This window comes from Dendropsophus ebraccatus, chromosome 4 (genome assembly GCF_027789765.1).
Source record: "Dendropsophus ebraccatus isolate aDenEbr1 chromosome 4, aDenEbr1.pat, whole genome shotgun sequence".
NCBI lineage: Eukaryota > Metazoa > Chordata > Amphibia > Anura > Hylidae > Dendropsophus > Dendropsophus ebraccatus.
Window position 1 is genome coordinate 56,734,324 of NC_091457.1, and position 26,035 is coordinate 56,760,358.

Below are 26,035 nucleotides of genomic sequence, written 5' to 3' on the forward strand. Positions count from 1 at the left end.
CAACAAGCCCCTGATTGCAGATAGACTTCAGGATACTGCTTGACCAGATTTGCCTTCCAGCTTAAAGTTTTTAATAATAGAGAAATCTTTAATCCAGGATGTAAACTCTAAAAAGAAGGGGAATTACTAGTTAAACCAGATTCCATTTAGTATCTGTTTCACCTTGCCAAGCCGTGGCACATGTGGGCTAATTATGGCAAACAAAAAATTTAATTTGTTCATTATTTTCTTAACTTTGCCCAATTTTAACTGATATTCTTTACATTATTTTATACAAATCGGAGATAAATTTGCTTTTTATCATAAAAATATTAGTATGGTTATAAATTATTATTAATACAAATAAATTGTGTCCTTTTCCACATACAAAAAGTCTAGAAGCTTAATTTATTTTGCTATTGATGTACCATGGTTTGTATGGAAAGGTTTTCTTTTCAGTACCTTATCAGCGCTGGCACAGGGATTCTGATGGTGCTGTCCTTTTTTTTTTTTTTTTTTCCCTTCAAAATGCTGCTCTGCTCTGTTTTCTTGTTGTTTACCAGCCTGGCTCTATGCACTGTAGGCAGGCCGGGTCCCCCTAGCATGATGAATCAAACAGGGGAGCTGCATAACTGAGGAAATATCGTCACACTGGGGGGCGCTGGGCCTTAGAGGCAGGCCAGTGCACAACAAGGAAACGTTGCCAAGCACGGGAAATGGGTGGCATCTTTACAAGTAAAACATTCACTTTAAAAGGGACCCAGGCCCTACCACTGGTACTGACAGTGTGCTGTAGTTGGCAGTCCCCTAGTAAGTATGTTACCTTTTGGTATTTTGTCTGTGGAGAGAATGTGCAATCTCCAGTCTTCTACTATAATGAAGAGTCAATGAGGAGTTGTGCCTCAGCGTTTGTTCCACACTCTGGCACACCTCCCCACTGCTTCCTCCTCCCTCTCCTTCATGAATAATCAATGCTGCCTGGCCTCCGTTTCTCGCACAGCTGTCAGGCCTGATCTGCAATCAGATATAGGAGCTGTGGTCTGGGGGTAAATCAATTGTCTAGAGATCAGCAACAGTTCTTTCTTTGGTTCGATTCCCCTCATGGAAGTAAAATATATTTTATTTTGTCTCATTGTATAATGTATAGAAGTGCAAACAATTCCCAATCAGGTCCTCTGTTGGCAGATACTGACTGACAGTGTGAGTGCTAGAGAGGCACAAACACTGAAGCACAACTCCTCTTTGACTCTTCATTACAGTAGGAGACCCAAGATTGTGCATAATCCACTCCACTGACAAATTACCAAAAAGGTACTATGCTCACAACAGGACTTACAATTACACCACACTGTAAGCCAGGGATGGGGAACCTTCGGCCCTCCAGCTGTTGCAAAACTACAATTCCCATCATGCCTGGACAGCCGAAGCTTTAGCTTCAGCTGTCCAGGCATGATGGGAATTGTAGTTTTGCAACAGCTGGAGCGCCGAAGGTTCCCCATCCCTGCTGTAAGCACTTCGAGTAGGGCCCGAATGCTGACAGATTTTCTGTAAGTGTAGGTTTAGCAGCCAAATCTAACCAATGCATTTTACACATCATTGTTGGCCCTTTTGCTTCTTTTTTTTTATTCTGTTATTTGCAGGAAGTAAAAAAAAATAGATTTTCAAACATATTTATTACAATTTTGAGGCACAAAAGGCAAACATTTAAAGTTTAAGACAGAAAGATTCACATACTAAGAATAGGAAAACGTATCACATGAATATACAAATTTTGGCAGTTTTAAGCTTCACATGATCCGATTCCAAACAACTGAAGCAGACATTGCAGAATACACCTTCACCATTTTACCACAATCTGTACTAAATGGAGAATGGCATATCTAGTATGTGTGCTTGAACATCCTAAAAACGTTAAGGCAAAGTACAACCAAGTACAATATTTAGGGGAGAATACTAACCATGTGCAATAATCCCAAATATTATATATATTCCAAGTTTACATATTTAACAAGAATATCAATGAGGTACAGTGTCAAAGATCCAACATTTCTGTAAACACGTCATTTGTTCCTTTACAAATAAACATCTGTGCTGTAAACCATCTGTGCATTGTGATCAAAATGCAATCTGAGGAATTTATATTTAAAGAATCACTACTTAAATATCAATTTGAATTTTTTTTAAAATATTTTTGACTACATCAAACTTTATTTTTAAAATGTGACTGTGAACAATGTATCTCGTATTAAAGACTTTTCAATAATAAAACTTATTACAATAGCTGAAATGTGACATTTTGTTCAAACCCTTTTACAATAAAGTGGGCCGCCAGTTGCAAAACTGGACTAGTAAGTATAAATAAAGCCTGAGTAATACACAATGTGTAGAGAATTGTATTAATCTATGAAACAGTCTTCCAGCAATGCACCATCTCTATAAATAAACATACTATTAGGTCCCTCAAAGAAGAATGCTTAGCACTGCATATAAAACTCTCACTTCATGTCTGACATAAAGCAGAGTTTATCTGATCTTGTATAGCAAATGATATGCTAAACTACAGAAACCACAGTGCACAGAAGGCAGCTAACATACCTCGGAGCTGCAAGCTATACGCCGAGAAGAACCTTCTTGATGTAGGATATAGTGGTAATGTTTGACAACATGGCGATGTGTTCATTACCTGGCAGCTCTGCCAGAAATACTTTCTGTTTCTGGTGACCTAACCATTTACTACATCTTAAGGCACTTTCTATGTTCACTGTTCCATCTCCAGGCCCATAAAAGATAGTTGGGTCTTTGTCTGGGAAAGAGTCATAATGAAACGAGTCAGGAGTGTCAACCCCAGTTCCATAAAGGCAATGTACTGTAACCCCAGGAGGACTAAGTGAGGATATAAGACTTTCAGTTTCCTTCCTCATAATCCAGCCTTCCTTAAAGCCAATGTCATTATAGAAATTCTGGTAGTCCTTCAATGTGTAGTTTGTGCTGGGTGTAGTTACAAAAACTTTATCAGATGACCATGTGTTATTATATGGTAGTAGCCAACTGGTGGAGACAGCTGAGCGTTGCTGGTCACGAATCCGCAAGGAGCTGATCACTGGAATCCTATTATTGTCTCCTGAACATAAAAAAACAAAAACAAAAAAGAATTATAGGGGGGCACATTTTCCAATAAATGGATTCAGACATATATTACTGTTAAATGCAGTTTATTTTCCCCTACACTGGCTTTGGTGGAAACAATTAGCCAATGCAATAAAACCAAAGCAATAAAATATAAAAATACTCCGTTTTCTGCTGTTTACCTGTTTTTGCTATGTGTGTCATTTAATCTTGTAAAAGCCAATAAAAAAAAATACCTCTGCCCAAGGTATCAATCAATAAGCAAAGTCATTACCCAAATTTAACATTTTGCTGGCAAATCTTGAAAAGAAAAATATACCCGACTAATGTCTAGAATCCTTACAACTACTATATATGTTTTCATCAATTAATAATACTGGTTTTCCTAAATATGGGAATTGGTATAAAGCTCATAGCAATTTTAGCCTAAGGGTCCATTTACACAGAAAGATTATCTGACAGATTATCTGCCAAAGATCTGAAGCCAAAGCCAGGAATGGATTTGAAAAGAGGAGAAATCTCAGGCTTTTACTTATGGCCTGATCTCTATTTATAGTCTGTTCCTGGCTTTGGCTTCAAATCTTTGGCACAATCTTTCAGATGATCTTTCTTTGTAAATGGACCTTTTTCCAACCGTATCAACTATGTATGTTTTTTGAATATGCGTAGAAAACTGGCTTAGATCAAGCCAGCTCAGAAAATTCTCATCAGGCAAAACATGAGTGCAATGTAGGTATCATTTCAGCCGTCAGAAGCATGTAGGCCACAAAATAGTATCTAAAAACATGTTTTATTAAAAAACCACAACACATTTCAGTCCCTCAGTACTCTAGGGCCTTTCTCGAGCATCCTTGTTAGGTTACCTGTAGCTTCTTTGAATGGCAAATATTATAATACTAGGATCAAGGATGCTTTAGCATATCTTAAGTGCTTTGGTACCACCAAGTGGCCACTGGTGGGTACTTAATAATGCCATTAAAGGGAATTTGTCAGGTCTGTACCAGGTACGCAGCTGCAGACATAGGCAGATAAGTGATAGGGAGAGAAAGCAAATGATGCCTTTGTCTTTGCTGATGGTAATTTTAAAAGTTATAAAATTGTGTTTTTCCTTGGAAGCTGAAGGGTCACAGCTATCTGCCTGTATCTGCAGCTCTGTACCTGACAGATTCTGCATTCGGCATTCTTGACCTAACAGTTGCCCTGCATTAAAGGTCCAGGATGTTTTGCACCAATAGATTAATATTTTTCTTTAGTACACTCCCCAGACTCTGTTGAGATTTTCAATTTTTTTTCTGTTCTATGACATATACCTAATTAAATTTTAATATATAAAAACTGTGCAAAAAAAAGAAGTTTTATTCCTTAAGCAGTTGGGTATAGAGAGTCCTTTGCTGCCTTTTGGCACAGTATATATAGTTGAAAACCTGTAACACCTCCCAATTTTGGGTCAAACACAGTAATTTATTTTAGTTTGAAAAGTTTACACCTAGAATCATTCCTGCATACTAACCTGAAGCGAGAACTCGTAGCGTTTTTGCCACTCCTCCCCAAGGAGCACCAAGAGACACAAAAGAATGGATATACTTGTCCTTCCAGGCCTGAGTCTGGTGATTGAGGAAATAAAGGGTGTACAGATTACCCATACTGTGAGCAATGAGCACTACTGGGCTCCTATAGTCCTCATACATAGTTTCTATGAGCTTCTGTAAAGCTTCAAAGTATTCTGTGTTCTCATCTAGAAAAGAAGTGCATAGCATCATTTACATTGACAAATATTTAAGTTAACATTCAGTACAGCTTCTGTTTCCGTGTCATCACTGTAATGGGATAGTACAGAGGGTTCCTTAATAAAAGGTTAAATAATTCCTTTGGGAGAATATACAGGGTTAGTGAAATTAAACTTCACCAACTCAAGAGGGTCCTGACTAGTATTCTGCTCCTTCAAATTAAAAACTCAGACAACTTCAGTTGATGTGCTTGCCCTTTTTTTAATTTAGAAAAAATAGTCTCTGATAGGGGGCACTGTAGCTTTTCAAATCACGCTACAAATGTTCACTTTGTTTCCCTTGGTTCCAAAAACACTCTGCATTGGCAAAACCACATTTTCCACCATTAAAAGCAACGAGTCAGCTTTAATATAGCTAGATGCTATTGGCGACTTAAACAAACAAGCGCATCATCCAAAATGCTTGTTGTCCGATTTTTGTCTCATCTGGAGCAACTGTACGCACTTGGCTTAATATGATTGTATGCTGCTCCTGCACAGCATACTTTCATTTTTATGAACTTCAGATACTTACTAGGAGCTTTGCGCCAGTCATAAGGTGCTCCTCTTACACTTACATCACGAATGTAACCCCAGTCAGTCATACTCTGAACAAGAGTGTAGAAATATGTACCTGCAAAATAACATTCACAGAAGTTGAATCACTAACAAATACTGTTTGGAACTTACTAATAAGAATATTGCATTTATGTAGCGCCAACATGTTCCATAGCACTTTACTATTTGATGGGTTCTTATACAGAAAAAAATCAGACAGTACAGATTTACAGTGTACCGGCAGGACAGATACTCTCAAACAAAACACTGATCTTGTCAGTGATATATCCTTAAAATGTCATTTTAGCTTATGGGTGTTGGACGCCACTGCTCAGCATCCAGAGCAACCGTGGCCAGTAAACCATACAATGCAACAAAAAGTGTAAATATATGTTCATTACTGGACTAAGAAGGAAAGAAAAGTGCAGTTCATTATACTATTCAATACTTTTCTGGTATACTGATCATGGCCAAAAGAGTTTCCTTTTAGCTTTCATCTGGCAATGGATGCTTATGTCTAGAGAAATGTGGTGTAATCGGGGCCTTGAGTATTTTGATCAGTTTAAAACCTTACATATTAATAAAAAATGGAATCTTTCAAGTATCAATGTATAAAACACATACATATCTATGCCTGGTATCTGCCGCTGGTGTATATTAATATGTAGAAGAGGGAATAATGGCAAGCAACTACCATTGTTCTAACCCCAACACATGGCTGGTCTAGCAAGACACAGGTTCCATATCTCAGCCTGCAGATCTAATGTTCTGACAGCCTTCAAGGTGCACAGCTCCCTTACAGGTAATAAACCCACATTAAAAAGGGTTCTACCACCACAGACACATTTCCCCTATCCACAGGATAAAAGTGAGCTAATTTTAAGGTGTACTGCTCATTTGAAAAACAGAGCAGATTTTCAGCTTGGGAAGATCTTTTATATACCACGTGAGACCTTACCTTAACATTTATAAACTATACAGTATGTGTATGTAGGCACATGTAACAGTACGAATGGATCAGCTTTTATTAAGTCCATTAAATAGCTCAGCCACAAAACAAAGTACATAGAATCAGTGTGGTAGCCATGAGAAGGGATACAGATAACCATTAATTGCCAATGTTCTCAGTCATGCATGTGCGGATAAAAACAATACACACTTTGGAGATCAGCTATACAGTGGGCCAAGGGTATGTAAGAATGCAGAACACATTGCCATTACCTACACTCCTTTTGCTAGGATCCAAATACTCCAAAGGGTATGTCTGGCCAAAGCCTGGGACACGTATATCAACTCCTTCGGGTGAAGCAGTAGTCTTAGTGGTTGTGTTATAAACCAATCTGAAAAAAAGGACAGAGGGAAAAAAATAAATCACTCTTACTGCATGATATAGCAGTATATTACAAAAGAGGATATTACAAAAATGTCTGCATATATATTTGAATAGAAGCTTTCACTTTCCACTTTATCTTAAAATAGGTCATACCATGAATCATTTTCATTCCATATGTCCTGAAAGAAAAGAGAAGTGTGGACAGCGCTCCATAGTGTGAAGTCTGATGGCAAATGTGCAAAAAAACAGGCGAGTAATTGGAGACTCTCACCTGTAATGGTTGTGCATATGGAAGGCACAACACTCAGTAACGCATGTGTGTGGACCGCAGCCACTCCCAGAGACCAAACCGGTAAACAAATAGTCAGATCCTCCACTCCAAACCCTGGGTATATTCAGGCGCAGATCCAAGATGGGCAAGATAAAAGTAGATAGAACTATAAAAATTTATTAACACAACGCGTTTCGAAGTCGTGCTGACTTCTTTCTCTCTTGAGAAAGAAGTCAGCACGACTTCGAAACGCGTTGTGTCGTTGTTTTAATAAATTTTTATAGTTCTATCTACTTTTATCTTGCCCATCTTGGATCTGCGCCTGAATATACCCAAGGTTTGGAGTGGAGGATCTGACTATATGTCCTGAAAGGCGGTTAACCACCGACTTAAATTAACCTGTAGAGATTCTAGTAAAAAATAAATAACCCCAAAAAAAAGCGCAAAATATTTTATCACTGTCCCTGCTTCCATGTGTTCCCGCCTGGTGCTGCTGCTGACACTAGCGGTCTAGCTTTATAATGCTAACAAAATGGGCTGCCATGTCACAGAGACTCTGCTTCTTCCCATACAAGTAGAAAGGCTTTTCTTTTGGAAGATGGCCATGAGACCTGGCTGCGTCCACCACAACTCAGCTACCATATTTTCCGGCAAATAAGACAACCCCTGACTTTGAGGGAGATTTTCATAGGTTTGTCTTGTAAGCCGGAAAATGTTAACCCCTGTCTGACTGCAGCAGGGTTTACTAGCTGGAGCCCTGCTACGGTCATGCAAAGGTTACCTGCAGCTAAAAAAAAACAACAACTAACTCACCTGTGACAGGTTCCCAGCAGCTGCGCATCCCCCATACTGTTTCCAGCGCAGGCAGTGTGACGCGCACTGCCTGTGATGGAGGTCCCCGAGTCTCTCCTAGGCAGCAAAGCGTCTCATCAGAGACGCTCGTCTGCCAGGAAAGCTTCGGGAGAATGACAGAAGCAAAGGAAGCCCCCGAAGCCTCTGTCATTCTAGCGAAGCTCTCCCGGCAGCCGATTGTCTCCGACTCACACTGCCTGCGCCAGGAACAGGACTGGAGACGTGCGGCTACCAGGAACGGGTCACAGGTGAGTAGAATTGTTTGTTTTGTTATAGTGGTCGCCGAATACGGTAAGGATGTGGCCATTTTTGAGCCCCCCCCCCCCACCGTACGGGAGGACCATACCCTGCGTATAAGACGAACCCCCACTTCTAAGGAGGTTTTTCGGGGTTAAAAAGTCATCTTATACGCCAGAAAATACGGTAGTTAGTACATGCACATTTGAACACCAGGTGGTGCTATGCTTTGTAACTAAATGTCAGCACGTATGTCCACCTGTGCTTAGCTGAACATCCACAAAATAGAATTTTTTTTAACCCACAGGAGAAAAGCAAGTCACAAAATTCTGAGTCTGTGGCATATACTTGAGTAATGCGGATTTTAACAAGATTTTATTGCGCTAATCTGCATCCAGCTACACGGCACGTTTACACAATATGATTTTCAAACCTGTATCCAAAAATACCGTATCGTAGTTTAAAGCCTATCGTTTGAAATTCTTTTTAAAAACATGCACCCTTTAATGTAGCGACACTGTCATTTTGGTGCCCTCACTGCTGAGAGTCCCCTTAATGGTGCACAGCTATTTCTCCTTCACTCCATTTCAGGGAGCAGGGCAAGGATGGGCTACTTGACAGTAGTACACAACTTCATCAATCTATGCCCTGGCATACACCACAGAAAAGGTGCAGATTTTTCCATGGCGAACAGCCTGCTAATCTTATGTGTGGGCAGAGGGTGTGCCAGGGTGGAGAGGAGGCTTCCCCCAGCCCCTAATTTATCATAATTTATGCCTTGAAACAGATGTAAATCATGGAAAAATCTACACCTTCTGCAGATCATACGTGGCTTTCTGAACCTACCCTGCGACAGGCGCATTTTCTTTCAAATTTAGTAAAACTGGCAGGGTGAATGGGGGTGGGGCTTTATTTAACTGGACTTTATAAATGTCACCCATAAATTTTGTTCCCTTACTGCTATAGCCAATCACAGCACAACACATGATATACTCCTCTCTGCTATTCTATTAAAGTGGGGGAAAAAAAAGTATTTAGTCAGTCACCAATAGTACAAGTTCTCCCACTTTAAGCGTAACTGTCATTTCAGGGTCATTTTTTTAAAAACATTAAATATCAACAGTACAAGTGATTTTAAGAAACTCTGTAATAGGTTTTATAAACCAAAAGAGTTTCCTTCTGGACTGAAAAAGCAATCTCCCAGCCTCCCTTCAGAAGCAGCAGGATTTCTGTCTCCATTATGTGGCTATGGAGAGGGGAGGGGCTGTTAGGAGTGACTGAGCACGGAGCAGTCTTGCAAAGCACAACACCCTGCAATTTTCTCTCAGCAAGTTCATAGATAAGCACTGACCTTTCTGACCCCAGAATCCAGCGTTTTAGGTGCCCAGACAGTCTACAAACAGCTGACCTTCATGTCACCTCTTCCTGCTCCCTCATCTCCCTCGGCCCCTCCCCCCTCCATAAGGATAGAATGGAGAGAGCAGAGCCCGTCTTCACTGGCTTCTCTGTAATGAAGACATGTTTGCCTGATATGCACAGATAAGTCAGGGGGGGGGGGAGGCTGGGAAATTGCTTCTAGAGTACAGAAGGAGGCTTTTTTGGCTGATGAAACCTATTACAGAGTTTCTTAAAAATCGCTTATACTACTGATTTCTGCAATAAAAAGAAAATATGACAGTTACGCTTTAAAAAGATGAGAGGCGTCTGTAATTTACATCATAGGTAGACCTCAACTATGAGAGACAAAATGAGAAAACGAATACCGAAAATCACATTGTCTGATTTTGTAAGAATATATTTGCAAATTATGGTGGAAAATAAGTATTTGGTCACCTACAAACAATCAAGACTCTACAACAATCTGGCTCTCACAGACCTGTAACTTCTTCTTTAAGAGTCTCCTCTTTCCTCCACTCATTACCTGTAGTAATGGCACCTGTTTAAACTTGTTATCAGTATAAAAAGACACCTGTGCACACCCTCAAACAGTCAGACTCCAAACTCCACTATGGTGAAGACCAAAGAGCTGTCAAAGGACACCAGAAACAAAATTGTAGCCCTGCACCAGGCTGGGAAGACTGAATCTGCAACAAGCAACCAGCTTGGAGTGAAGAAATCAACTGTGGGAGCAATAATTAGAAAATGGAAGACATACAAGACCACTGATAATCTCCCTCGATCTGGGGCTCCACGCAAAATCTCACCCCGTGGGGTCAAAACGATCACAAGAACGGTGAGCGAAAACCCCAGAACCACACGGGGGGACCTAGTGAATAAACTGCAGAGAGCTGGGACCAATGTAACAAAGCCTACCATCAGTAACACACTACGCTGCCAGGGACTCAGATCCTGCAGTGCCAGAAGTGTCCCACTGCTTAAGCCAGTACATGTCTGGGCCCGTCTGAAGTTTGCTAGAGAGCATTTGGATGATCCAGAAGAGTATTGGGAGAATGTCCTATGGTCTGATGAAACCAAAGTGGAACGGTTTGGTAGAAACACAACTTGTCGTGTTTGGAGGAAAAGGAATACCGAGTTGCATCCATCAAACACCATACCTACTGTAAAGCATGGAGGTGGAAACATCATGCTTTGGGGCTGTTTCTCTGCAAAGGGGCCAGGACAACTGATCCGGGTACATGAAAGAATGAATGGTGCCATGTATCGTGAGATTTTGAGTGCAAACCTCCTTCCATCAGCAAGGGCATTGAAGATGAAACATGGCTGGGTCTTTCAACATGACAATGATCCAAAGCACACCGCCAGGGCAACAAAGGAGGGGCTTCGTAAGAAGCATTTCAAGGTCCTGGAGTGGCCTAGCAGTCTCCAGATCTCAACCCTATAGAAAACCTTTGGAGGGAGTTGAAAGTCCGTGTTGCCAAGCGACAGCCCCAAAACATCACTGCTCTAGAGGAGATCTGCATGGAGGAATGGGCCAACATACCAACAACAGTGTGTGCCAACCTTGTGAAAACTCACAGAAAGGATATATAACAAAATATTGAGATGAAATTTTGTTACTGACCAAATACTTATTTTCCACCATAATTTGCAAATAAATTCTTACAAAATCAGAAAATGTGATTTTCGGGATTTCTTTTCTCATTTTGTCTCCCATAGTTGAGGTCTACATATGGTGTCAATTACAGGCCTCTCTCATCTTTTTAAGTGGTGGAACTTGCACTATTGGTGACTGACTAAATACTTTTTTTCCCCACTGTACATAAGGCTGGTGAAAACAGGCTACAATGTGCTAGGGGAAATCTATACAGTACACTGCTATATATTGCTTGTAGTGGAGAGAAGAGGTTACTGATAAACTGTGCAAAGAGAAATGAAAGAAACAGCAGCAAAGCAAGGGTTACAATAAGCCCTGCTGCAAAGACGGGAGGGGAACTTTTACATTGTAGGGACAGTACAGGTCCTCTGGAGGCTCACAGCTTGCAGATATACAGCCCACGGCTTTCTCCCTCTCCTGCACAGGCACATGGGTTGTCCCACCCCCAGTTCCTGTGTTCTATCTTGCCAAGGCTGCTGCTAGAGACAGATTTTCACAATAGGCCAAGGCTTCAGAGATGTTTTTCTGGACTAAGTCATTTTTGATAAAAGCAATTTACAAAGATATTTGGAATCATAAAGGATAACACATGGTGATGGGAGTTTTTTGATACAGCAATGACAAATTAAATGTAGCAGATCTTTACCAAAGTGCATCAGCACGCAATAGGAGTCAAGTTTAATGCAGATACTGATTTGGAATCCGCACAAAAAACACTGTATAATCATGTCCTAACTCTTCACTGAATTTTTTTTTATACAGGGGTATTCTGATCTTCATAATAAACCTTTCCCCTTAGATACCAGTGTGGAAGAACCGTACAGGTACAGTAAGACATTGTATAGACACATCTATATAACTTTTAATGTACTTTTAATAGAAAACAAATTTTTCTTATCCGGAGTTCCCCTTTAAAGTGCTCTGAAATCAAGGGTTCTATAGATTACCTTGTAAATAATGCTCACTTACAAGGTAATCTATGAAAATAAAAGGGTAAAACACCTAAAAGACCCTGCAATTGTAGCAAGTCTGTAGCCTTGTAGTACCAGAGATGACCACATGGGCAAGGTAGCACTGCCTACACAATCACTAACATACTAGTGCATAAAAGTACCCACAATTCCTCAGGGCCTTCATTTACAATTACATCAGTATGTGTCAAGGGATAGATAACCTTGAGGCTTTGTTCACATAATAAATCTGGATTGTTTTGTTTACACTGAATTCTATATTTATTCTGGTCTTTAACCCCTTAAGGACCGGGCCTGAAATGGCCTTAAGGACCGGAGCAAATTTTATGAATTTGACCAGTGTCACTTTATTCATTAATAACTTCGGGATGCTTTTACCTATCCGGCTGATTCTGAGATTGTTTTCTCGTGACATATTGTACTTCACATTTCTTGTAAATTGGAGTCGATACTTATAACGAATCTTTATGAAAAAACCCAAAATAGCGTGAAAAATTGTGAAAAAATGCATTTTTCCAACTTTAAAACTTTTCTGCTTATACAGAAAATGGTTATACCACATAAATTATATATTAAATAGCATTAGCAACATGTCTACTTTATGTTGGCGGCATTTATTAAACTATATTTCATTTTTTTTAGACAATAGGAAGCTTAAAACATTAGCAGCAAATTTCCAAATTTTCAGTAAAATTTCAAAATCAGATATTTTTAGGGAACTGTTCAGGTTTAAAGTGTATTTGAGGGGACTGTGTTAGAAAGCCCCACGAAGCACCCCATTTCAGAAACTGCACCCCCTAAACTCTGCAAAAGCACATCCAGAAAGTTTTTTAACCCTTTAGGGGAGTCACAGAAATAAAAGCTAAGTGTGTAAGAAATTTGAAAATTTTAATTTTCTGTGCAGAGATTTTATTGTAATCCAATATTTTTCATAATTATAAACCTATTACCAGAGAAATGCACCCCAATATTGATTGCCCCGTTTCTGCAGTTTATAGAAATACCCCATATGTGGCCCTATTGCGCTATTTGACGCAACCACAAGCCTCAGATATAAGGGAGCGCCTAGTGAATTTCAATGGCTCCGTTATTTTTGGTCATTTTTGACTGTACCACTTCAGGTTGGCAGAGGCTCTGGGGTGCCAAAACCTAAAAAACACCCCTAAAGGGACACCATTTAGAAAACTACACCCCTCAAGGAATGTAACAAGGGGTGCGGTGAGCATCTGGACCCCACAGGTGCTTCACAGATTTTCCAAACAATATGGCTTGAAAAAAGACTAAAGTATTTTTTACACTAAAATGTTGTTCTAGCCTTCAATTTTTCATTTTCACAAAGGGATAAAAGGAAAAAAAAAACACAAAACATGTAGCGCAGTTTCTCCCGAGTACGGAAATACCCCACATGTGGACATAAAGTGCCAAGCGGGCGCAGGACGAGCCTCCAAAGGGAAGGAGCGCCAATTGGCTTTTGGAAGCTGGATTTCACTGGAATGGATTTCAAGGGCCATGTCGCATTTACAGAGCCCTCGTGCTGCCAAGACACTGGAAACCCCCCACAAGTGACCCCATTCTGGAAACTACACCCCTCAAGGAATCTAACAAGGGGTGTAATGAGCATATGGACCCCACTGGTGACGGGCACAAATGTGGAAAAATGTGACGTGAAAGTGAAAATTTTCATTTTTTCACTTTCATGGCACAAATGTGCCCGTCATCCAGGGGTCCATATCCTCACTGCACCCCTTGTTAGATTCCTTGAGGGGTGTAGTTTCCATAATGGGGTCACTTGTGGGGGGTTTACAGTGTTTTGGCAGCACGAGGGCTCTGTAAATGCGACATGGCGTTCATCATCCATTCTAGCCAAATCCAACCTCTAAAATCCAAATGGCGCTCCTTCCCTTCTGAGGCTTGCCCTGCACCCACATGGCGCTTTATGTCCACATGTGGGGTATTAACAGACTCGGGGGGAAATTGCTCTACACATTTTGTGTTGTTTTTTTCTCTTTTAACCCCTTGTGAAAATGATAAATTCAAGGCTAGACCAACATTATAGTGTAAAAAATTTAATATTTCATTTTCACGCCACATTGTTCCACATTTGTGCCCGTCACCAGTGGGGTCCATATGCTGACTACACCCCTTGTTACATTCCTTGAGGGGTGTAGTTTCCATAATAGGGTCACTTGTGGGGGGTTTAACTGTCTTGGCAACACAGGGGCCTTTTGAATGCAACATGGCCCCTCGAAATCCATTCCATCCAAATCCAGCCTTCAAAAACCAAATGGCGCACCTTCCCTTTGGAGGCTTACCCTGCACCCGCATGGCACTTTATGTCCACATGTGGGGTATTTCCGTACTCAGGGGAAATTGCTCTACACATTGTGTTTTTTTTATCTTTTAACCCCTTGTGAAAATGAAAAAAATCAAGACAAGATCAATGATTTAGAGTAAAAATTAAAAAAAAATTACACTAAATGTTGGTCTAGCCTTGATTTTTTTCCATTTCCACAAGGGGTTAAAAAAGAAAATGAACACAAAACGTGTAGGGTAGTTTCCCCTGAGTACGAAAATACCCCACATGTGGACATAATTTGCCATATGGGCACAGGGCAAGTCACCAAAAGGACAGAGCGCCATTTAGAGGCTGGAATGGGGGATGGAGGCCATGTCGCAATTACAAAGCTCCTGTGCTGCCAGAACAGTAGAAACCCCCCACAAGTGACCCAATTCTGGAAACTACACCCCATAAGGAATCTAACAAGGGGTGCAGTGAGTATATGGACCCCACTAGTGATGGGCACATGTGTAGAACATGTGCCGTGAAAATAAAAAATACCATTTTTTTCATTTTCACGTCCCAAATGTGGCCGTCACCAGGGGGCCATATACCCGCTGCCCCACTTGTTAGATTCCTTATGGGGTGTAGTTTCCAGAATGGGGTCACTTGTGGGGGGTTTCTACTGTCCTGGCCGCACAGAGGCTTTGTAATTGCATCATGGCATCCTCTAATGGGAATGGCGGCCATACCTATTTAGCTGGGGAAAAGGGACAATTCTAATTTATTTGGGGGTATTAGGCCAATTATTAGTTTATAAGGTTGGAAATGACAGGTGTCCATCAAACTCAACCTGTGTTGATCCAGAGGAAGGCAAAAACCCCTCGTGAGGCAGACGACAGTAGCCTCATCACAGGGGAAAAATTCCTTCCCGACTCCATAATGGCGATCAGAATAATCCCTGGATCAACGTGACCCCTGAAATAGGAATAAGGGACAGAATTTAGATAATGTAGAACCCCAATGACGTGTGGTGCGCCTTGGAGCGATCCAGTATGCAGAGGCTGGGGGGATCAGGACAGGTGTCACACTGGAAGATGGTGTCCTTCCTGATCCCCCTGTTACCCCACACTCTGCACTTCTTCTGGGGTCTCCCTTTCTCCAGTGTGGGGGACGTCACCTGGAAAATGTTGTCCTGGTGCGATACGGGGTCCTTCATATCCAGAAGCGCTGGGTCCGCTCCATGGCTGCTAAATATTAGGGCTCTATTACTACTTCTGATATGTTCGGATCGTGCCGCAAGCTACAGTAGCTCGGGCAGTGAGGGACCGGAAGAGGGGGTGCTGGTATAAAAGTTATCCCCGTACAGGTGGTGACCTTTATCCAGCAGTGGGAAGATCAGTTCCCGGACGATGTCCCCACTAACTCCGAGGATGGGGGGGGAGGGGGCATCTGGGGGCTGGATTCGAGTGTCCCTTCCTTCATACACTCTAAGGGTACGTGCACACTGCAGAATCGCGAAGGATAACCCTTTGTGCATTCCGCAGTTGGCACCCGCCGGCGGACTGATGCAGGCGCACGTCTCCGTCCGTGACTCCATTCTATGCACGGGCGGATTCCGCTCTGCGTCCAACGTGTTGATGGAATGACGGATGATGGAATCCGCCCATGCATAGGATAGTCTATGACACGGGCGGAGACGCGCCCCTGCATCAGTCCGCCGGCGGGTGCCAGCTGCGGAATGCACGAAGGGTTATCCTTCGCCATTCCACAGTGAGCACGTACCCTAAATCTGTAAGTGTACCCTGAGGTACTCTCACAGAGTTTGTAGAATTTCACGCCATACCGTCATCTCTTATTGGGACGGTACTGGCAGAAAAGACGTGTCTGGGGGGCAGCGTACGCTACGCTACTCCCAGACACGTCACTGGATGATGAGGAGGATGAGGATGAATGGAGGAACAAAGGACCCCCCATTCATCCTCACTGGCTGTTTCGGTGTCGGAGGCAATAATAACGTATGCGTCCGATACCGAAAACACCCTGGGGGCCATCTTTATATGGGGATTGGTATATGGGGTATGTAGTGGTGTAGTGTAAAACTTTATTCAATGTAGTGTGGTGTAATGTAGTGTTTTTTTACGTGTTTTTTACAGTAAGTATACAAAAAAAACCTACGCCAAAAATGGTGTTGCTGATAAATGCCGCACTTATGTTCGGCACTTATCAGCAGACCGTGGCAGTAGGATATAAAAAAAAACCACCCTACGCCAAAAAGGAGGAGTTGCTGATTAGCAGCGCACTTTCGTGCGATGCTGATCAACACTCAGCGGCGATAGGGTGCGGGAAAATAGAAAAAAAAAAAAATTGGGAAAAATTTTTTTTTTTTTTACTACATTCTGAACATCCCTGTAGTGGCTGATACGTGTATTACACTTATCAGCCGCTAGGGGGCAGCAGAGCGCAAGATCCGAAAATAGACGACGCTGGAGCCGGAAAAATACGAAAAAAGACGACGCTGGAGCCGGAAAAAGCCGATCGGGACTCACGGAAGAAGCCGAAGTCCCGACAAGATGAAGAGGACGCCGGGAACCCGGAAGACGCCGATCAGGACCCCGGGACAGGTGAGTAATGTACAAATACCTGCTCTGGACCCCTCAGCTACCTAGCTGAGTGGTCCGGAGCAGGTATTTATTACTTGTGGGGACTTTGATCGCCGTGAACGGCTGGCCGGCTGGCCGGCCGTTCACGGTGATCGGGACGGTGGTACCGTGACCACCATTACTTTTTACAGTAATGGCGGTCGGTGCCGTCCTCGGACAGCACCGACCGCCATTTTTTTCCGGGTCATCGGGCCACCGATGGCCCGGAAAGGTTCCGATCGCCGCTATGGGCTTATCAGCCAATAGCGGCGATCGTCGGCATGGGGGGGGGTTAACAACCCTCCATGCCGACAGGGAGAGATGGCCTGCTATGTATTATAGCAGGCTATCTCCCCCGATCGGGACCCGGCCGGCCGCGGCGCCCGTTTAAAGGGCCGACGTACCGGTACGTTATGGGTCCTTAAGTGACAGTGATCCATGACGTGCCGGTACGTCATGGGTCCTTAAGAGGTTAACCCCTAGATGACCAAAACCTTGACTACTTTGCTCTAGCTGCTGATGCTCCATGTTGCTGGAAATATTCACACAAGCTGTTGTCTTTAGGGACAAATCACTATGTATAGGGTTCAACTGTTAAAGAGATCAGGCTGACATTGTTGCCTGATCTTCTTGCAGTGACAGACAGCTATAATGATCAGCTTCCTGCCACAAAAAAATAGTAAGCACAGCAGTAAAAGGGTGTGCCATGTTTAGCACTGGGACCTGAATGCTGAAATATTCCTTTCTGCATTGGGACCAATGCCATAAAAGCATGTGACAGTGCAAGTAAGTCACTGGCCTCCAAATGGCACATGGTGTGTCCTTCCAGGAATACTAGAGAACAAAGAAAAGAAAGAAAAAGACCCGGAAGGCTTAATGTCCTTCTGGGGAGTGAAAGGGATTGAAAAAAAAAAAACAAACAAAGCAACACAAAAGTTACTTTTTATACACTGCTCAAAAAAATAAAGAGAACACTTAAATTGCTCAATCGATCATTTAACGATTTTTTTTAGGACAATTTTGTTTTCATGCCGATCAGCGTTTAGACCAGGGATGGGGAACCTTCGGCCCTCCAGCTGTTGCGAAACTACAATTCCCATCATGCTCGGACAGCCGAAGATTTAGCTTCGGCTGTCCGGGCATGATGGGAATTGTAGTTTCGCAACAGCTGGAGGGCCGAAGGTTCCCCATCCCTGGTTTAGACGAAGAGATAAATCGTTATTATGATCGCTTTAAAAACGCTTGCCATCTCACATTTAGCGTGAATCTTTGAAAGACTGTTTAGACAAAGTGATTTGCGAATTTTCAGTGAGCAACCAGTAATGATTAGAGAACATGATGAAAGATCACGATGAACAATTTCTTGCTCGTCGCTTGATCGTTCGCTGTGATTACACAAGCAGATTATCGCTCAAAGGTGATTGTTATCGTGAAAATACAAACGATAATTGCTATGTGTAAACGCACCATTAAACAACACAATATAAGTCCAAGTAATGGTGCGCTTACACGGAACGATTATCGTTTGAATTTTCACGCTAAGGATCGCATTTCAGTGATCAAACTTCAGCAGAAATCAAACTTCTGTGAAATCAGACTGTCCACTCATGATGAGTGTACACAGAGATTTAGCTGGCAGATTTTTGAAGCCAAAACCAGGAACAGACTATAAACAGAGAACAGATCATAAAGAAAAAACTGAGATTTCTCCTCTTTTCAAATCCATTTCGGGCTTTTGCTTCCAAATTGGTCAGATAAATCTCTCTGTGTAATGGAGTGTTTACACAGAATGATTATCGTTCAAATTTTCGCAACAATCACATTTGAGCAATAATCAGCTTGTGTAAACACAGTGAACGATTAAGTGATGAGCGAGAAATCGTTCATTGTGTTCTTTAAACTTTGCAGATCACTTCGTGTAAACAGTCTTTCAATGATTCACCCTATGTGTAAGATGGGCTTAAACGATCTTAAAACAATTGAAATAAAGATTTTTCTAACGTTTTAGCCGTCTAAACGCTGATCGTTATAAAAACCAAATCATCGCTTCAAAATTGTTAAATGATTGATTGGGCGAATTATCGCTTAGTGTAAACGGATCATAAACGCAACTCAAGAAAGCAACTCTGATTGACAATCAATTTCACTTGCTGTTGTGCAAATGGAATAGACAACAGGTGGAAATCATTGGAAATTAACAAGACTAAATAAAGGAGTGGTTCTGAAGGGGGGGGGGGTACAGACTACTTCTTAGTACCTATGCTTTCTGGCTGATGTTTTGGTCACTTTTGAATGTTGGTGGTGCTTTCACACTCGTGGTAGCATGAGACAGACTCTACAACCCACACAGGTGGCTCAGGTAGTGCAGCTCACCCAGGATGGAACATCAATGCCACTGTGCCTGTCAGCGTAGTGTCCAGAGGCACTACCAGAAGTCAGGCTAGTACACCAGGAGAAGTGGAGGAGGTCGTAGGAGGGCAACAACCCAGCAGCAGGTGTAATTTGTGTGGGACCCCTAATCTATAGATGTGTGTGGCTGGATATGCCATAAATGTCTATGGTGGGAATAACCCTATAAGTAGTACAGTAGGGGATAAAACATACAGCAGTTACTCGGTATACTGTAAAGTTCACTGCACCAGCCTGTCTATGACAACTTATTGTTCTAACATGCAGACAAAGCGATTTAGCTTACGAGAGTATAGAAACTGTAGATGATTCATCACCCTGTATACCTAAAGACAAAAGGGGGAGATTTATCAAAGGGTGTAAAATTTAGACTAGTACAAACTGCCCACAATAACCAATCACAGCTCAGCTTTCCTTTCACCAGAGCTGCAAGCTAAGCTGTGATTGGTTGCTGTGGGCAGTTTGCACCAGTCTAAATTTTACACCTTTTGATAAATCTCCCCCTAAATGTCTATTTTACACTTCTCTCCTATTCCTATTAATGTAAAAACCTCCAACACCACAAATCACGGATCAAGGGGCGCAGGTCCAGAGAGAAATGATGGAAATAGGGTATAAGAAAGTTTAATAAGACCCAACGCGTTTCGGAACCGCACCGGTTCCTTTTTCAAGAGTCATTTTTACTCCTATTCCTATTGACACTGTAATATCTGGGCCAGTGACCATTTGTTCCCACCTTATATTGTCTATCCAGCAGTCAATCACTAAGGGCAGTAGGAGCTCCAGATTGAGCCAAAGAGTGAAGTAATAGTCTGTCTTCTTAGAGCACATATAATGTACAACAGATGGTTTATTCAGCTTGGCTTCCAGCTGGTTTCCCAAGTCACCTGGTACTGGAAATACAAGAAAAGAAGATAAATCAATGTAGATAAAGAAGGAAAAAGTAACATAACACACAATGCCACAATTCCGCCTGATGGCATTTATAATGCACTATAACTATGCTCACATAGGTCTAATGTCCAAACATCACTTACAAAGATTAAATAAAGTTTCTACAAAGATGAATATTTGTGACGCACCAGTTGTGGTTTATTGGTTTCATTTCTTTATCATATAAGTGTATACTATATACTGACACTGAAATACCGTTCGTAGGATAGAAGTTTCTAAACCTAAGTGTAAACTGAACTTCTCACATCTTCCTCTCACACTTTGTGCACACTCCGCAGGCTCTGCTGACACCAACATTTTTCTCTACACTATTCGCTTGTTTTCAGAAAAAAAGAAGAGTTAAAGTTTCTGAAACTTGTTGCTAAATATTTGCAATTTTTTTGTAGTCAAGACCAGACATTGATCCAGGATAGAAAAAATATATAAGGCTAGGTTCATACCATGATACTGCATCCTCTCAAAATATCCTGTTCATTTGTTGGGCAAATTTACCAATAAAACAGGATGTAACAGGATCCAAAAACGATGCCGTTTCCTTTTTTCTGTCCTCCCTGAGAAAGCCGAATGTGTGTTTCCAGACTGCATCTAATTTTAATTAGAAAAACTTCCTACGTATACAAAAAGTTTGTGTAGAACTTCAGTCCGATAGAGGAAGCACTGTGTTGTAGAAGACAGAAATAGATAGATATGCATGTCTTCTCTGGGTGTCATATGTCATTGCACAATTGTTTGTCCAGCCACATTTCTTCCACATTGCTGAGGAGGAAACACGGGCAATTACAAGGTGTTGTCTCTCAATGCCAACCTCTATTTTACCTCTATAACCCCTCAATGACACCAGGTATAAAAGTAAGATAAGTGAGGGTTTGACTTCTGGAGATTTTGGAAATGGCTGAACAACAAGGTTTAGTTATTTGTCATGTTCCTATTCACTTCTATGGAGACAGGTTGCATTCTCTCTACAGACAGGAACGGGAACTTTCACAGCCTGTCTGATTGATGGGAGTATAGGAGTCAAAAATGGGGTGTTGTAACTACAACGTTTTAACCCCTAAGTAACGTAGACAGTATTTTTTAGCTAAAACCAGGAACAGAACTAAAACAAGGGAAAACTAGTTAAAAGATCTGCAATTCTTTTTGCATTTCGGATGCCAGAGGCAAGATCTGTATGTCACCTAGGGGGTGGGGTAGACTGCAGGGTCCCTGAGGGGAGGCAGGAGCCATTAGGGGCCATAAACCATACTATCTAGCGTCTTCTGTACTGTTGGCTCCATTGACCACATGACCTGCAAATGATGTCTGGACACAGATGGGAAATGCAAGGCAGTCAGATCGGAGAATGTAGTAATATAACTGATAATTACATGAAGATTATATAGGAAGTATACAATAAACTGTTTATACAGGTATATGATGCAGATTTTCAGCACACAAACCTTTATTAAGTAGCCATTTTAGTCTTTGACTCAAGCGGCAGAAATGGTAAAGCTAGACTAGATTTTAAACACTGATTTTAAATACTGTGTTTATTCTTTACCTTATGGTCCAGGCCCATTTTAGCCTTCAAAGGGTTTTCCAATTTAGGCTCCGTTCCCACTGAGGAAAGGTAGCGGAATTCCGCGACGGAATTGTCCGCCGCGGAATGCCGTTAGCCTCCCGCTCATAATGGGAGTCTATGGGAGGCGCGCGCTCCTGCCCTGTCCGCGCTGAAGAATGAACATGTTCATTCTTCAGCGCGGACAGGGCAGGAGCGCGCGCCTCCCATAGACTCCCATTATGAGCGGGAGGCTAACGGCATTCCGCGGCGGACAATTCCGTTGCGGAATTCAGCTACCTTTCCTCAGTGGGAACGCGGCCTAAGGGTACAAACCCACTTGACGTATTTGCTGCGTGAATCAGTCTTAAAAATAAGCAGGCAAAACGCAGGTTGGCTTTATACGATTGCTCTGCGTTAAAATACGCAATTGCGTATTTTTGAAGCGTGAAGCTTGTTGTTAGCAAAGCATCAGTTGTTAAAATACGCAATTGCGTATTTTTGAAGCGTGAAGCTACATGCGTTTTTCGCACAGGTTGTTAACAACTGATGCTTTGCTAACAACAAGCTTCACGCTTCAAAAATACGCAATTGCGTATTTTAACGCAGAACAATCGTATAAAGCCAACCTGCGTTTTGCCTGCTTATTTTTAAGACTGATTCACGCAGCAAATACGTCAAGTGGGTTTGTACCCTAAAGCATTTAACACATATGCACAGGACAGGTGAAAAAGTTTGATCGCTGAAAGGTCAACCACCTAGACCCCTATGATCACAGAACAGAGGTTCGTGGAGTGACAGTGTGCTTCAGTGACCATTGCTCTAGTTGATGCTACAGGACTGACAGAGATCAAGGTTGTTATATAACACAGCTAGCACCTGCTTACTGTATTTAGGCAGCTCAAAATGGTTTGAAGGGGAAAAGGTGTTGCAGTTCTGCAGTTGCTGACCGAACATAAGACCAATAGATTTCATTGACCCTGTGTGTACAAGTCCAGGTCCTAGTGTGGACCCAAACTTGTGGCATGGATTTCTATGTTCTGTGTAGTGGCCAATGAATCACAGAGCACAACTGATTCACATTGGTAGTGAAGTCTGTAGTTGCAGGCTGCACTATGGACGTGTGAACAGGTCACTGAGTTGTCAGGCCAGGGATCCCCAGTTATTATACATGCTAAATAGACAGTTGCATGTGCCCAGCAGAGCACACTGCAACATAGCTTATGGTAAAGCACTACTTTGGATTGCATGTCTATGGGAGGTTACATGTATGTGATTAGGCCACCTAACTATCGTACATATCCTACAAATACACCATCTAGCATACTGCATGGTAACCTGAGTTGTAGTGCTGTATAAGACTGCAGTACAACACACTGCACAGTGGTACATATCACATGGCAATTATACCCCACCCATAGGAAGCAAGGCTAGCATTGCTTTCATTGAATTCCTAAAGAAGACACGCATGTGACCCTACTAATCGCTGAAGTCTGTAGTCATGTGAATGGCTGGTGTGGTCACAGTACATCGCTGTATCACTTACTGTCAGAAGTCCCTTTCATACAATCCACAAGGAGGAAGTTATATAATATCTCATACTGTGCTATACTGGGTTAGGTAATATCGTATCCGACTTGCTCAAAGCTACAGCCTCGCAACAATAGCAGTCACTTGCCATAACTTATTTTTAGTTATTTCACAAAACTATTTTTCCATGCTGTTAAAAACAAAAAAGAAACTTAGCTGAATATGGTTTCCATTCTATTCTATGAAGTGTTATGTTTATGCCACCATCACATTTGGGTCATTTGCTCTTTATTATACTACTGTTTTTTGTTCTTTTGAAACTTTATTCCTTTGCAGTCTTGTGATCTTCTATAACACACAGCTATATTCCTGCATTGCTTCCATAAGGTATGTTCACAGAAGAGATTTGAGGCCATTTCCCACCACTGCCTTCTCCATTACTATACATAGAAGCTTTCAGTACTGGTTCACAGTTCTGCTGGTTACATGTGCAGCAGGCGGCGGTTCAGCTCATGTGACCTGACAACACAGTTATCCCACAATGCACTGCTCTCTGCTATCTGGAAGCCAGCAAAACTCTGAATGTAGTGTTCAGGCAGTAAAACATCATTCACTGTACAACATAATAACTCCGAACAACCTTTTACACAGAGCTCAACAGATGAATAATATAGAATGTGCAACGTTCTATATAACGGGGGACTCTGCCCAAAATGTTTTTTAACCCCTTCTCCCCATTGATTTTTTTTTTAGTCCCTGCCTTTTTGCATTTCAGTTGTACAGAAATGACTTAGTATTATATCTAACCTATTGGTCGGAGGTATTCCTGATCAAGGCTGCTGTCAGCTGTGTAAATAAAATGGAAAGGTTTGGGACCCACTGTTTAAGGCTAGGGCAACATGGCAATACTGTCCACAAGTCATGTGATTTAAAAAAAAAAAAAAAAAAAAGATTTTGTTCTATGTACATCATGCTTCATATGGGTTAAAGGTAACTAAATGAGGCCTGTGACCAGTGCCCACCACCTAACAGACAGGATGGCTATTAAGTGTCAGCATTCCCCATTCCCTGACCTTAGCTGCCCCATAGTGTGACCCCTGCTGGTTTTGGGCTGCATGATCCCTTTGTGGCTATAATCTCTGTGTAGCCTCAATGGGCTTTGTCCAGTATCACCACTCTAGCAGGATGGGCTCCACAACCCCTGGACTGGCTGTAGTGGACGCTGTGACTGTCAGCAGGCATGGTATCAGGGATGAGGAGTACACTGATCTGTATGATGCTTCTACCACTCTGAGCAGTGTCCTGATACTACACACCAGCTATCCATATACGAGATCATAGGACCAGCATCTACTCACCCAACAGCACCGGTGGCCCCGGGATGCAGCCATACCTAGAGCAGGATGGAGCGCTGGAGGCTGGCGGTAACCATAGCAAGAAGAAGACAGCGACACTCGACAAGCCTACTCCAATAGACATGTCTGCCTCCGCATAGTGTCTGCAGAGCCCGAGGAAGATGACTGCGAGAGTGACAACAATAAGGTGAGCGCCGGGCGGCCACTTCCTTCTATGTGTCAGCGCTCACAGACAGCCCGACACTCTCCCCGGTCGCTGCCATGCAATCCCTGCTCGACGTTTCAGACAGAAGCAATAGATGACGGAGTGCATCCTTTTTGAAGCCCTCCAGGCGTGCGATCGATTAGTAATGCCTGTACCTAGACGCTGGACTCTGGAAGACAACAGCGGGCGGTCACGTGTTGTTTTCCTGCCGCTTCTCGCTGAGCTGTGCGGGGACAATGTACAGGGGCTATCCTCCTATCTGTGGTTAATGATTGGGAGATGGAGCCGACATGTTATGGGGGAGCCCGGCTCTCATGCAGCACTGCGCTGCTTTACAGCTTCTTCATGCTTTACTACCTTTACTTTCTACTGAACATTTACATCAGAGCCATGGCTTATGCCAAACGTTATACATGGCTTATGCTGAACACTATACCATGGCACATGCCGAATGCTATACCATGGCGCATGCCCAATGCTATACCATGGCTTATGCTGAACACTATACTATGGCGCATGCCGAATGCTATACCATGGCGCATGCCCAATGCTATACCATGGCTTATGCTGAACACTATACTATGGCGCATGCCTAATGTTATACATGGCACATGCTGAATGCTATACCATGGCGCATGCCCAATGCTATACCATGGCGCATGCTGAACACTATACTATGGCGCATGCCTAATGTTATACATGGCTTATGCTGAACACTATACCATGGCTTATGCTGAACACTATACCATGGCTTATGCTGAACACTATACCATGGCTTATGCCAAATGTTATACATGGCTTATGCTGAACACTATACCATGGCACATGCCCAATGCTATAGCATGGCTTATGCTGAACACTATACCATGGCGCATGCCCAATGCTATAGCATGGCTTATGCTGAACACTATACCATGGCGCATGCCAAATGTTATACATGGCGCATGCTGAACACTATACCATGGCGCATGCCAAATGTTA

At 42.4% G+C, this 26,035-nt stretch overlaps 1 protein-coding gene across 1 annotated transcript; it reads right to left on the reverse strand.

Moving 5' to 3' along the window:
- Window positions 1-1,635: 1,635 nt before the first annotated feature.
- PLA2G15 (phospholipase A2 group XV) lies at window positions 1,636-25,192 on the reverse strand. The gene is made up of 6 exons (XM_069965899.1): window positions 24,853-25,192; window positions 20,213-20,369; window positions 6,650-6,768; window positions 5,406-5,504; window positions 4,616-4,840; window positions 1,636-3,100 (listed from the first exon to the last, which is right to left on the reverse strand). Exons 1-6 carry the CDS (start codon window positions 24,971-24,973, stop codon window positions 2,589-2,591), a joined length of 1,233 nt encoding a protein of 410 aa, XP_069822000.1. The 5' UTR covers window positions 24,974-25,192; the 3' UTR covers window positions 1,636-2,588.
- Between the last annotated feature and the right edge of the window lie 843 nt (window positions 25,193-26,035).

Coding starts and splice junctions, on each gene's coding strand:
- PLA2G15 (XM_069965899.1), bottom strand. CDS start 24,973: ATGTCTATTGGAGTAGGCTTGTCGAGTGTCGCTGTCTTCTTCTTGCTA. Junction 6,769..20,212: donor TGCTGGATAGACAATATAAG/GTGGGAACAAAT, acceptor CCTTTTTTTCAG/ATTGGTTTATAACACAACCA. Junction 4,841..5,405: donor TGACTGGCGCAAAGCTCCTA/GTAAGTATCTGA, acceptor CTTCTTTTCTAG/ATGAGAACACAGAATACTTT.